Source organism: Morus notabilis, unplaced genomic scaffold (assembly GCF_000414095.1).
Source record: "Morus notabilis unplaced genomic scaffold, ASM41409v2 Scaffold139, whole genome shotgun sequence".
NCBI classification, from domain to species: Eukaryota; Viridiplantae; Streptophyta; class Magnoliopsida; order Rosales; family Moraceae; genus Morus; species Morus notabilis.
Window position 1 is genome coordinate 403,306 of NW_010361068.1, and position 13,599 is coordinate 416,904.

Consider the following 13,599-nt stretch of genomic DNA (forward strand, 5'->3'; position numbering starts at 1 on the left):
TATATTATTATATTATTATATTATATTATATTACGAGTCTGAATTTTAAATTATAAAAATTGTAAAGTTTAAATTTGATGAAGGATATTATGAAAGTTTAATTAATTGTAATATGCTGATTTTCGCATAATCTAAAAGTTAAAGTTATTTTTGGGTTACTTCTGAATTTGGCTATAGATTCTTTAAAAATGTTTCAAAAAATATTTTTGAAGAGATTTACTAAACACTAAAATTAATTTTTGCTACAAGTAGAAGCTAATTGTAAAGTTTAAATTTGATGAAGGATATTATGAAAGTTTAATTAATTGTAATATGCTGATTTTCGCATAATCTAAAAGTTAAAGTTATTTTTGGGTTACTTCTGAATTTGGCTATAGATTCTTTAAAAATGTTTCAAAAAATATTTTTGAAGAGATTTACTAAACACTAAAATTAATTTTTGCTACAAGTAGAAGCTAATTTTAGGAGCGAAAAGTAATACCAAACTAAGCCTATATCTTCTCGTCAACACCAATCGCCTTTTGTTTTTGGTAGTGTAATCTGGTAGATTAAAGGTGGTAACTATGAGAACTGTCGTATTATCATATACTGCTAAATGCAAGCTAATAACTACTATTTATCTTCTTCTTTTTTTCTAACTATATGCAGTTTTTTATTTTTTAACCATTAAAAAAACTGTTTTTAATAAGCCGTTCTACTAATAGAACTAATTTTTTTTAGGTTAAATTTAATAAAAAATTAAATAAAAATTAAAAAATATATAAAATAAATAATTTTTTAATATAAATCTCACACTTAAAAATAATTATAAAAAATAAAATTATTAATAATACTATTTTTCTAATCTTATCAATTCCCCTGTTAAAATTATATATTTTGTGACTCCTGTATATTTTTTTTAGTCCGATTCGAACGGCCATAAACCAACCCAATCTGTAGTCTTTAGTTCAGTGTAGAAAAAGAGGCGTGTTAAACTTGAAACTTGAAAAAAGTGGGCGATTATGTCTAAGGCAGAGTCAGAAACCAACCTCAAACCTTCAAGCTCAAGATGGTCTCTCAAGGGAACGACCGCCGTCGTTACGGGTGGCACCCGTGGAATCGGGTAATTTTCTTCCTCTTTCCTGGAAATTTTTTCCCGGAAAGTTATTATGGGTTAAGTTGTTTCCCAATTATCTCATATTATTATTGTCTGTTTCAGGCGCGCCGTGGTGGAGGAACTGGCGGAATTCGGTGCGGCCGTGCACACCTGTTCTCGAAATGAAGAGGAGCTCAAAAGGTGCCTTAAGGAATGGGAAGGCAAAGGATTATTGGTATCTGGGTCGGTTTGTGATGCGTCTTCCAAAACCCAGAGAGAAAAACTCATTCAAGAAGTGGCTTCGGCTTTTAATGGCAAGCTCAACATTATTGTAAGTCAATTAAATTATTCAAAATTTTCTCTTTTTTTGGGTATTTCTTTTATCTTTTTTCTTTTCAGTGAATTGAGACAGATTTTGAAAGTTGTGCAACTTTGAAGATTATGACACAAGTTTTGAGTCATATGACTGAATAGACTTTGAATAGATATTTAGAATGACGAACGAGGAGGCTTTGATGAAGATTATTTGGATTAATTTGGTTGATGCTCATTTGGTTTCTGTAAAAGGCATTATTATTTATCAATGCTCTCTTCAATTGATCCTTTTGTTTTGATTAATGTGGAAGGTTTTTTGTATAGAGAAGCTCTATTGCTCTAAGCATTGTTAGAGTAAAAAGAAGAAAAATCTGTTGTTTCATGTTAATTGCGATTCGGGTAAATTGCGGTTCGTTTGATGATTAGAACACAAAACTTGTTGTCATATATGTATTAAGCGTATTTTCATGTGAAACAAAATTCCCTTAGATATGTGATATAACTTTTAAGTCTTCTCTGTGTAACTTGGACACAATGTATGGTTTTTTCTTTTATAAGTAGAGAGAAAATTTGGGCTTTGTTATGGTTGTAGGACATCTTTTCTGTATTCTGTAAAAGTTGCAATGATATATGTCTTATTTATGTCTCATGTTTTGTCATTGGGAAACCCATGTTTTGTGCCTAGGATCCCTGCCATTAACATGTGATTCTCTTCTCATCTGTGTCTACAAATGCTGAAAAACTTTTGTTTAATAAAATTTAGATTTAAGCGCAGTGAGATTAATTGAGGTTTTCTTTCTCAATATCTTATTACACTTGAGAGTCAGCACCTTGAAAATCTCTTTTTACTCATCGGAACATTGAGTTTGCATAATTTTTGGCCCTAGGTGAACAATGTGGGAACAAACATCAGGAAGCCAACACTTGAGTACACTGCTGAAGAATACACATTACTTCTTTCTACCAACTTCGAGTCTACATACCACTTGTGTCAACTTGCACACCCTCTTCTAAAAGCATCTGGAGGAGGGAGTATCGTGTTCATTTCTTCTGTTGCCGGTTTGCTTAACATATCCTCTGGAAGCATTTACGCCGCAAGCAAAGGTGAGATGCTATTTTGATAAGGTGTCAATCGTCATATTTTGTAAAAGCGTCTGACAAAAAGATTGACTTCGCGTTAATGAGCTGAATCCAATTGTTTTGCTACATTCTCTATTTGTTGTTTTCAGCTGCCATCAATCAGCTCACCAAGAATCTGGCTTGCGAATGGGCAAAAGACAACATCAGAAGCAATTGTGTTGCACCTTGGTATACAAGGACGTCGCTTGTAGAACATGTAATATTCTTTCTTGCTTATAATCCATATGCTTTGTGCTCTCATTTCTTTCAGGCTAATGTTTGGCTGGAGGGTTAGAGCTAGATAACCTGGGGAAATGGAAGGGCAATGAGAAGATCTTTCCTTGTGCATATTTGGTAAAAGAAAAATGTAAAATTCACCTTCTCTAACTCATACAAATTAAGACGGACCACAATTAAGATTCTATGGATAATTATGAATTTCTCGTGCAATGAATTCTCTGCGCTAATCCATCCTACCAAACGACCGTAAGTCTCGAAATCCCTCCGCTAATAGGCAGACCCCAATCTCTCCTTCCACTTCCCTCCTTATGAAACAAGGCCTTAGATAGTTAAGTAGGTGATTCGTTCTTTATCTCAAATTCTTTTACATTGGCAGACAGAATGTGGGATGCCTATGCTATTCAAATCACAAACAGTCGAACTTATTTCCTTCTTATACAGTTACTTGATAACAAGGAGTTCTTGGAAGAGATCATAGATAAAACTCCTCTACACCGTGTTGCGGAGCCCGAGGAAGTTTCATCTTTGGTGACATACCTCTGCCTGCCCGCCGCCTCTTACATCACCGGACAGGTTATTTCCGTAGATGGGGGAATGATTGTGAATGGATTTTATCCCAAAAAGAGACCCTTCTGAGTCCGAGTCTTTGACCATTTCAGGTTAAGAAATTCTCGTAATGGTTTTCTAGGATTCCATGATTTACAAAGCGCATGCTCTATATGTCATTTTTGTGTCCAACTCTTCTTGATCATGGCTTGGCTGGACTCTGAAAACTAATTAAAATAGTGCTTTAAATTTTAAAACATTTCCTTTGTTTTCTTCTTTGTATGTTTCTTAATGCGTTGCATTGTTTTCTTCAAGAAGTGGGAATCATGAATCTTCTCAGAACGTTATGAAAATTGGTGCCTAGTGTTAATTATATTTTGTGTTTTAGGTTAAACTTGATAAAGTATATTATCTATTTTCGACATCATCTAGTATTTCAGAATATAGTTCTTGTGTATCGGACATTTTAAATATGTATCAAATTCATATCTTGGACTTGCACCATTTTCTTTTTTAGCTAAAAGAACGATGAAAATGTCCTCAAAATAAAAACGAAAAGGCTAAAAGATCAAAATTTAAAGCACAAATTTTCCTACAAAAAGAACAAAATTGTTTTTTTTTCCTCTTTTAAGACACTATTGTCGTTTGATCAATTTGTGTGCGAATTTGATAGAACTTAGATCCTTTGTTTAATTTTAGTATCTCAATTTCTATTTAACTTATGTCAAGTCGTATAAAAAATTTAAATTACTGTTTAACTAACTCTTTTGTGTTTATTATGAAATAATATGATATAATTTGATTGGTTAGATACCAATTGAGATACTAAAAATTAGACGAAAAATCTGAATCCATAAAGCAGATTGTATATTTTGTGTGAGAATTTAATAGCTCGTTTGTTTACGCGTTTAAGTTAGTAATTTTGATTATAAATTTAAATTTTGTAAGGAAACTCATTAGTATAATTTTTTTTTATTCAGTTTTTTATGTAAGAAAAGTACTGTAACAGGATTAAAATTATGATTTTAAATGCATGAACCAAATAAGTCGAAGTGCTTATTTAATTTAAGATTCAAATTACTTTGATTTTAATTTAAACAGTATTATTTCTTACAAAAAAAATTTAAATTTAGTTCTGGTTCAAAACAATACGCTCAAACCAGAGCACTAAAATAAAATGAGATAACATGCCACGTGTAGTCTGATCAGTATTAGATTGATGGTAAAAGAAATATCTTTTATTTGTAGGGCCAAGTAGAGATAGAATGTATCTGAAAAAATAAATAAAGATATAAAATGGTGAACTGTGAAGACATTAATGGCGCGTACAGACCGGCTGAGTTATAGGCGAATTCAAACACGCTCTGACTTTTGGATCAGTCACGTGGCAACATATTTCCACGTGTGAGCTTTTCATCGCATCATTATTCGACTCCCCAACCCACCGAGTACCAAATTTTAACTCATTTGTGCTCACCAGACACCAGTCACGAGTCCACAAAGTCGTTTCCTCCAAGAAAAATATTAGTTGAATATTTGTAATTTCTGATTATTTAAATTAGAACTTAACTGTTGCTCCTAATGAAGACACGTGTTACATTTCATATAAGAAAATATAATATAGAGTTAAATTTATCAAAGGTTCTTGAACATTTTTTTCTTTTTATAATTAGTTTATATATTGAAAATTGTACCAATTTAAACCTTAAACTCTTTAAAAAATGGTGAATTTTTTTATTTGATAATAATATTGTCTCTGTTTGTTTCAACAACTTAAACTTAACAATTCAATTCAAATCATAGTTTATAATTTAAATTGATGTTTCATACAGAACTAAATGAGGACAATTCAAACTATTGACAATGTTTTAACCTTTGATTTTTAAATTTTCAACCGCTCAACCGCTCTTTAAATTCTAACAATTCCAATTGTTTTCTAAATTCAGATTTTATTTTTTCTCTCTTCTTAATTTCAAGTTTAAAAATGTCATAATTTTTTTTTCAATTCGGATTAAAATGATTTTTTTTTCAATGTGTTCATAATGAAGAGGAACAAATTATCATCTATATTGTATATTTTTTAATGCCATTTACAATGAGGTTTTATAATATTTGTTATAAAATTTTAATAACAGTTTTTAACACTTTATCTAATTACAATTTTTAATATTTTATCTAAACACAGTTTGAATTTTATTCTCACTTTAGATTACAATTTATTTGTGTATCTAAACACTAATTTGAATCGTAATTCAAATCTCAATATAATTCATATCACCACAATTCAAATTAAATCACACAATTCTAATGGCAAAACAAACAAGACCATTGCTGGTTGTTTACTTCTTGTTCGTTACTTAAAAAAAAAAAAGGTGCAACAACCTTTCATGAATTTAATTCTCTAATATAATTATCATCAGGTGAAAAAAGGGTGAATGATGGCAATGAGTGCTTCTGCTATTTGGTCATGGTTTCAATATTAGTTACATATGGGATGATTAAAATTTTGGATTAATAACAAGGGTTTTTAGTGCTTTTTCTTATTATATTTTCTACAAATTATTTAATCATCTCTTTTTTTAAAGTATTGCAGTTTTTTTCAATAAGCAATAACTTATTAAAAAAATTGGATATATCAGCTGTGTGGAAAAATATGCTTTGACATGTCGGATGACAACCGAGCTCCACGTGGCCTTCACCCACCACGTTAGACAACGGTCGACGTTTTAAACTCATTTCCTCCTCCCTCAATTGTGAAAAGGCCGATCGTATAAGACAATTCATGCAACTGTCGACCCCACATGCAGTGGAGGCCTACATGCTTCGTTCTCCGCATACTGGTACCATGGGACGATCGACCGGGACGGAGACCGCGGCTTGTGAAATATAATATGGACGTCGAGGGCAGGACGCATAAGTTTGAATCCACATCCCAAACCTCTGAGGTGACAGGGGGGGAATCCCTACGTCACTTCTAGGTTCAGAGAAGGTCAGTAGCACAGAGAATGATTACCTGCCCATAAACCACCTAGAACGGACCAATGCAAATCACGGAAGATCCGCAGAGCCGCAATAGTGGACGGAGTGGTTGAGTGAACAATCCAAAAGGTGCAGAGAGGCTACGGTCTAGGCAGGTAGGATAATAGGCTACTTGAGAGAAACCATCAGAGAATCCCCTGTCACAATCTGCCTCATATGTAATCATATGTAATCTGTGAGATATAAAAGGGGCAAGGCCCCAAAGAGAGAGGCAGATTCTATAACATTTGAAGGAAGAAAGAAAGGAAAATACAATAACAAGTTAATGTAGTTCTTTCATTATAGAGTGAACCACTATAACCTCGTGTGTTCTTTTCGTTTAACGACAAATCCATACGTCTTCAAAATACATTGAAGACAAATACAATCAGTTACACTTTTCTGATAATATAACCAGTTTTGGCCGGTAACCCGACTGAGCACCGAGTGGTAATCCGACGTAATCTTGTTGACGAAATTCTACCGTCAACAATTGGCGACTCCACTGGGGAGTGAACCCAGAATCTATGGTTCGTGTGAAGAATCTGAGACGACTAATAAATAACCTATGACCATGCCTCCGAGAAGAGGAATGAGTGGCGCCACGAATCAAGGCAACCAAACGGAGGAGAACACCACGCATCTTGCCAATCCGGCCAACACTGGGAGCAGAGGAGATCAACCTAACCAGGGGAATCAACCCCCAGCGAGGAATGAAGCTCTGACCCTGAGTATGCCATAGCTTGACCCGATACAAATGTAGGCCCAATTGAATGCTCTGACTGACTTAGAGGTGTCAATTGGGCCGGGCCATCCATGGAGGGCTCGGCCCAGCCTGCTACAGTAGCAAATTCGGCACGGCCCGGCCCTGTACTGTTATGGGCCGGGCCGGCACGGCACGCCAGAAGGGCTTGGGCTGGGCCTCATGTTTGAGGCCCGCAGCCCAGGCACGGCCCATGCCCACCCAAGGCCCAGGCACGGCCTAGGCCCGCTAAGGCCAAGGCACAGCCCAGGCACGCCAAGGCCAGGGCACGCGAAGGGCTAGGCACGGCCCAGGCACGCGAAAGGCCAGGCCTGCGACATGAAATTTTAATGAGGTTTGAGGCATTTTAGGGCCAATTGGCCGACCTATGCCGTCTGGTCAACCAGTCATTTTCTTATAATTATTCATATTAATTCAATAAAATCACATATTTTTAGGGCATATGATATATTACTTTTTTTTTGTCATCAAATTTGAAATTAAAAAAAAAATCCTAAAAATATTGCTAATCATAAGTGAAACTCAAGTGCATTAAGAAAATTAGGTTAAGATTGAGTTTAGACATAACAGAATCTTCTAGAAGCACTTAGGTTTTGTAATTTACTTATCCTAAAATATTGCACTCTTTTTCCTATGCTAAGGTTTTGTCCCGATCTCCCCACGAGATTTACTTGATAAGGTTTTTAACAAGTTGATCATTTATGTGTACTTATTTGTATTATCTCAATTCAATAAAATCACATCTTTTGGGGACATATGATATATATTTTTTTAATTAAATATTGAAAAACAAAAATTAAAAGGGCCAGGGCCTGGGCCCAGGCTCGGCCCTGGCCTTTATGGACTAGGGCCAAGGGCCAGTGCTGGGCCTGAGGGTTTCTCCTTAGGCCCGGCCCTGGCACGGCCCTGTACTGTGCAGGGCCGTGCCAGGCACGGCCCAGGCCCGCCATGGGCCTGGGGTTAGAAGGGCCGTGCCGGCCCGGCACGACCCTTTTGACATCTCTAGACCGACTTGGTTCAAGGGCTGGTGACCACCATTGAGCGAATGGACGGAAGAAGCTCCATGCCACCTATCGAGGATGCCCCGAGACCACCGAGCACCATCGTGGCCGGGAACCAGAATGCTGGTGACCAGCCCGATGCCCCGGAAGGCATCGGGGAAAGTGAAAATGCCAGGGGAAACAACCCGAGGCCTCTGTTAGCGTTTATGCCCTTAGGAATAAATGTAACGATGTTCTTTGAGACATTTTGACTATTAATAAAGATTTATTTATTTCATATATCTATGTATTGTCCTCTTTATGTTCATATTAGTTGAATGTATGATAAGCAAACTGAAAGTCTGAGACTGTCATTCTAAATCTTTAGGTCATGCATATAATGTGTAGAACATGCGGAAGAGAAGAATCTAAAGATGATAGTCTAAATCATATGATCCACAATCGAGGGAATAAAGTTGGGCGCTTTATTCATGTTAAGATTGTTATGTTGTCTACTTCCTAACGGCGACGGCTTGTCTTCATCGTCGGAGGTGGGACTCCATGGGTAGAGACATTGATATAGTTTCTAATGGTGAAATCTATATTGGGTCGGACCAAAGTTGAATTGTTTTAATTAATAATTCTGTTTGAATAAAACAATTCACTTTTGACGAATTATATGTTGTCATCTTAATCCTGAGATGGATAATGAACCCGTATGCTTGACTTGTATCTTTTGATGTACCAAAGGGAGACATCCTGACATTATGTAAAGATACGCTTACCGGTACATTGGAGGTATGACTCGTGTATACGTAGATTCATTATTCGTAGATATTGGAATCCATAGCTCTTATAAAGAGTCAATGATACCCTCTTATGCATCATCTGTGGATTGAAAAATACGAGCGCTCGGCCATTAGACTATTATGTGTTATCTAATGGTTTACTATTTGTAATGGTATGAATTGTGGTTTTCTGATGGTGTGATAATGGAACATAAGAGAAATGTAATTGGGAAGGTAAAATAGAACTTGACTTCAAGTCGATTATGGATATCCTATAGGGATGATACACTAATATATTGAGTCATGAGACGGACTTGTTGGTTTACAAGTAGCGTTGTGATTATAGGAGCTTGATTTATATATGTCCATCGGGTCTTTTTGCTCGCTCACATAATTTCCTGTAACAATACGGTGTATTTCCTACATATTGGTAACTTGTATTATTTCTGTAAAAGAGGTTCAAAGTTAATAGGAGATTGGTTAATTAATTCATGAGTGATTTTTCGGGTGAATTGATTGTTAAATTAATTCTAGATAAATTGGTTGAATTATTGTTTTAAGAGTTGTTTAATATGGGAAGACTATTATATGATTGTTTTGATAATGCACTTTCTCTATTGGGTTGCTTGAATTAAAACTGAGGCTCTATGCAAGTTTTCCGTGTTGAAGAACTAGGAAATAACTTTTTCCAGTGCAGACAGGTTGACCCATTCATGAAGATAGGTCGACCGGTTCGTGAAGAACAGGTCGACCAGTGAGTTATAATGTCTCTGTCACCGGTTGTAACGCGTAGCGCGTGCTGACGTGGCAAAATTGACTCTATATGCGAGATAAACTTTAGGAAACCTAATTGTTACGGAAGTATGACTTCCTAAACACTATAAATAGCCTAGTAAGTCACATTATACAAAAGATCACTTGAGTGACTTTTTGGAGGCTATTGACAAAAGATTTCTGAGAGGAAAAACTGTTTAATTCTCAAGAATAATTTTTCCTTTGGCTCTCTTGTGGTTGGAAGGAGTTCAAGAATACTAAGAGGAGATTGAACGATGTGTGCCCACCCGCATTCTGATCGGGGAAACGAGAATAGCAAAGAAGACCAGTTGGTTAAGGCTCTTCCGGTCGCTGTTTGGAACGCTTTGAACAGTCAGACGTGCAGTTTTCTAAATCTCAAAAGGTATGATTTAGATCTTTAGTATTTATGTTATATAGCATCATGAACATGTTTTGGTTGGCTTTGATATTGACTAAATTTTTTAACTTCCGCTGTGCACTCGATGCGATTATTTTCCAACCATTGGTATCAGAGCCATGGTTACTTGTTCATGATTATGCTATGTACAAAGATTTGTGATCGAAAAATATCTCATTTATGCTTGAATTAATATTTTAGAGAGATGGCACTCTAGGGTTTCTATATTTTTTGTTGTCATGAATATATGGTGAATGGATAATTAAATAATTATTATTGATTATTATTTATAAATTATCAATGTTTTTCGATTATTTAATTTTTACCGGTTATGGTTCCTTAAAATTTAGAATGGTTGTATAGGAATTTATTCTTTGCAATGTAATTATATATACTGCCTATCATCGCCGTTAGGGTTTATTTTATTTTCTTTAGTAGAAATTTTGTAAACCGGAAACGGTATAGGAATTTTCATGTAAAATTCTTGGAGGAGATTTATTATGGATCTTGAAGATGGATCTTGAAGATGGATTTTGAAGATGAATCTTGAAGATGAAGGATGTAAAGGTATCTAATTTTTCTTGGTTTATAAAATTATTTTGTGTTTTTGAATAAATTAAAAAACTGCTCAGATTTCTGTTTTTTCATATTTTGGTGACAATTTTTTGAAATTGTCAAAAGTTTAGAAAATACAGAAAATCTGGGTTACTGTCGCATAGACACAGGTCGACCTCTCCGGTCAGCTAGTTAGTGAAAGGCGGTCGATCGGTTGAGTATAATTGCTCTGTCACCTGTCGACCGGACCTAACGTGGCAGTGCACTTTTTTGAGATTTTTTCAAGAAAACATGAAAAATAATTTTATGATAACTAGAATTTGATCATGATAAAGAATTCAAGGACAACCGGGAAGATTCAAGATGAAAGATCGATATATGTTTTGATTATTCTTAGTAATCTTTATTTTTTCTTTTCTCTAGGTTGGAACTATAATAATACGGTTATTATTATTATGCTTGTTGCCTAGCTTAATTGCTTTGTATGATTGCATATAATATGATTTGCTATATATGTGAAGACATGTCATGTAGAATAGGGAGTGCCGCTCATTAAAATTGTTCATACATATTTTTAACATAAAACCTTATTTTCAAAAAGATTGAGTGGGTGAGGGTTTTTGAAGAAAAGACCTATAGCCTCCATCGTTGGTCCGTAGGTAACACATGGTGATACCGACCCCTAGGAAGGGATTCATTATGTACCGGTGTGGATCTTAGAGAGGATAATTTATTTGAACATATTTTATGGTTGTACACCCCTAGGTGACAATTATAAAATATGGATCAAATAGTTGAAACGATGGTTATACGCTCAAGATTAATTTAATTATTAATCTCCTCTATGAGCTATGTTAATTAAATTAATGGCCACAGAAAATGATTATCAATATGTACTGGACAGAGATTGATCCGGATTGTATATATTGATCAGAGGGGATCCGTGTTTCCAATTAAATTTTGCATGATCTCCTTTAGGAGACTTACAAAAATTTTAAGTTGGGAATTATCGTTGTGAGGTTGTGTTTTTTTCAAGGTTTTGACACATAAACATATTGGTTGCATTATAATATGTATATATGTTTGATTACTAAATATTTATGCAAGTTTGCTTATACTAGATATATGAATGTTTATTGTAGATCAAAATGTCTGCTAGCGCATTATCATCGATACTTAATAAACACACTTTAACTGGCGAGAATTTTACCGATTGGAAAAGGAACCTAAAGATCGTCCTAACCTTTAAGAAACTGAATTTCGTACTAAATACACCTTGTCCTCCGGAGCCACCTGTTGATGCTCCTAATGAGGTTTTCCTAGCATATCAACGCTGGAATGACTCTGATGATATGGCTCGCTGTCATATGATGGCGAGCATGTCCACTGTGCTACAAGCACAACATGAAGATTACATAACTGCTCGTCAGATTATGGATAATCTTGAGGACATGTTTGGCGGCTAAGCTGCTGAAAAACGTTGGGAAGCCCTAAGTAACCTCATTAATTGCAGAGAGAAGGCTAGGTCTTCCATAAAGGAACATATGCTGAAGGTGATGGGCTATTTGGCTGACGCTCAGTCTAATGGGGCCGACATTGATACTGAGTCTCAATTGACCATGATCTTTGAGACTTTGTCGAATGAGTATATTCCGTGTAGGGCAACGTTCAATTTGAGCGCTAAACAGAATATAACCTTGACAGAGTTGATGTAAGAACTCCAAAAGTTCGAGCGAATGATCAAGGGGTCAACTATTGTGGAGGCCAACTTGGCTGAGGCATATTCCTCCAAACCCTTTCTAGGGAATGGAAAGAAGAAGCAAGGAGCCAAGAAGGAAAGTTCTTCAGTTCCGCCAAACAAGGGCAAGAACAAGAAGAAGAAGAAGAACCCGAACAAGCTTAAGTGCTTTCATTGCGGGAAGGTGGGGCACATTTAGAAGAATTGCAAGGACTACCTAGCCTCTAAAGGTAAGGGAGGTGAGTGTGATCTTTTGATTATGGAAGTATGTCTGGTTGAAGAATCCAGTGACAACTGGGTCATAGATTCTGGAGCAACTAATCATGTGTGTGTTTCTCTGTAGGGGTTCAAGCAAACGAGAAGTCTTCTAAATGAGAGCTTCATGTTGAGGATGGACGATGGAACTCTAGTGTTGGCTAAAGCAGTGGGAGACGTCCATCTTTATTTTGATAGCTATAGGAGTTTATTTTTGTGAGACTGTTTTTATGTTCCTCAATTTAAGAGGAATCTTATTTCTGTTGCTTATTTATTTAAGGATTCTTATTTAGTTTCTTTTAATAATAAAGTTTTGATTCGTAAAAATAAGTCTTTTATCTGTGATGGATGGATGCAAAATAATCTATATTTTATCAAACCTAAGATAGACTCACTGCTAAACACTGAAGTTATTAATAACTCTAAAAGGCTTAAAACTTCTCACTCTAATGAGACATATCCTTGGCATTTACGACTTGGTCACATTAGCCTTAACAGGATACAAAGGTTGGTAAAGGATGGACCTTTAAGTTCTTTAAAGGTTGGGTCCTTACCCCAATGTGAGTCTTGTTTAGAGGGCAAAATGACCAAAAGACCATTTAGGTTTAAAGGCAATAGGGCTGAAGAGGTTCTTGAACTTGTGCATAGTGATGTTTGTGGTCCCATGAACATCAAGGCAAGAGGAGGGTATGAGTATTACGTCACTTTTATTGACGATTACTTAAGATATGGTTATGTGTTCCTGATGCACCACAAAAGCAAACTTTTGAGAAATTCAGGGAGTTTTGGGCTGAAATGGAAAAGCAATTGGGTAAACCTATAAAGGCACTTTGATCCGATCGAGGTGGAGAATACCTCTCTGATGAGTTCACTAGATACTTATTAGATAATGGGATTCTATTCCATTTGACTGCACTTGGCACTCGACAGCAGAATGGTGTAGCTGAGAGAAGAAATATGACCTTGTTGGACATGGTACGGTCCATGATGAGTTGTTCGACATTGCCTATATATT

At 35.8% G+C, this 13,599-nt stretch overlaps 2 protein-coding genes across 2 annotated transcripts; both read left to right on the forward strand.

Moving 5' to 3' along the window:
* The first annotated feature begins 915 nt into the window (after nucleotides 1-915).
* Nucleotides 916-3,689, forward strand: LOC21408070 (tropinone reductase homolog At5g06060). The gene is made up of 5 exons (XM_010098318.2): nucleotides 916-1,102; nucleotides 1,199-1,406; nucleotides 2,278-2,494; nucleotides 2,620-2,726; nucleotides 3,191-3,689. The coding sequence occupies exons 1-5, from the start codon at nucleotides 1,002-1,004 to the stop codon at nucleotides 3,383-3,385; spliced, it is 828 nt and encodes a 275-aa protein (XP_010096620.1). The 5' UTR covers nucleotides 916-1,001; the 3' UTR covers nucleotides 3,386-3,689.
* Nucleotides 3,690-11,739: 8,050 nt separating this feature from the next.
* On the forward strand, nucleotides 11,740-12,306 carry LOC112091631. Its single transcript, XM_024165762.1, has 2 exons — nucleotides 11,740-12,044; nucleotides 12,105-12,306. Exons 1-2 carry the CDS (start codon nucleotides 11,740-11,742, stop codon nucleotides 12,304-12,306), a joined length of 507 nt encoding a protein of 168 aa, XP_024021530.1.
* The last annotated feature ends 1,293 nt before the right edge of the window (nucleotides 12,307-13,599 follow it).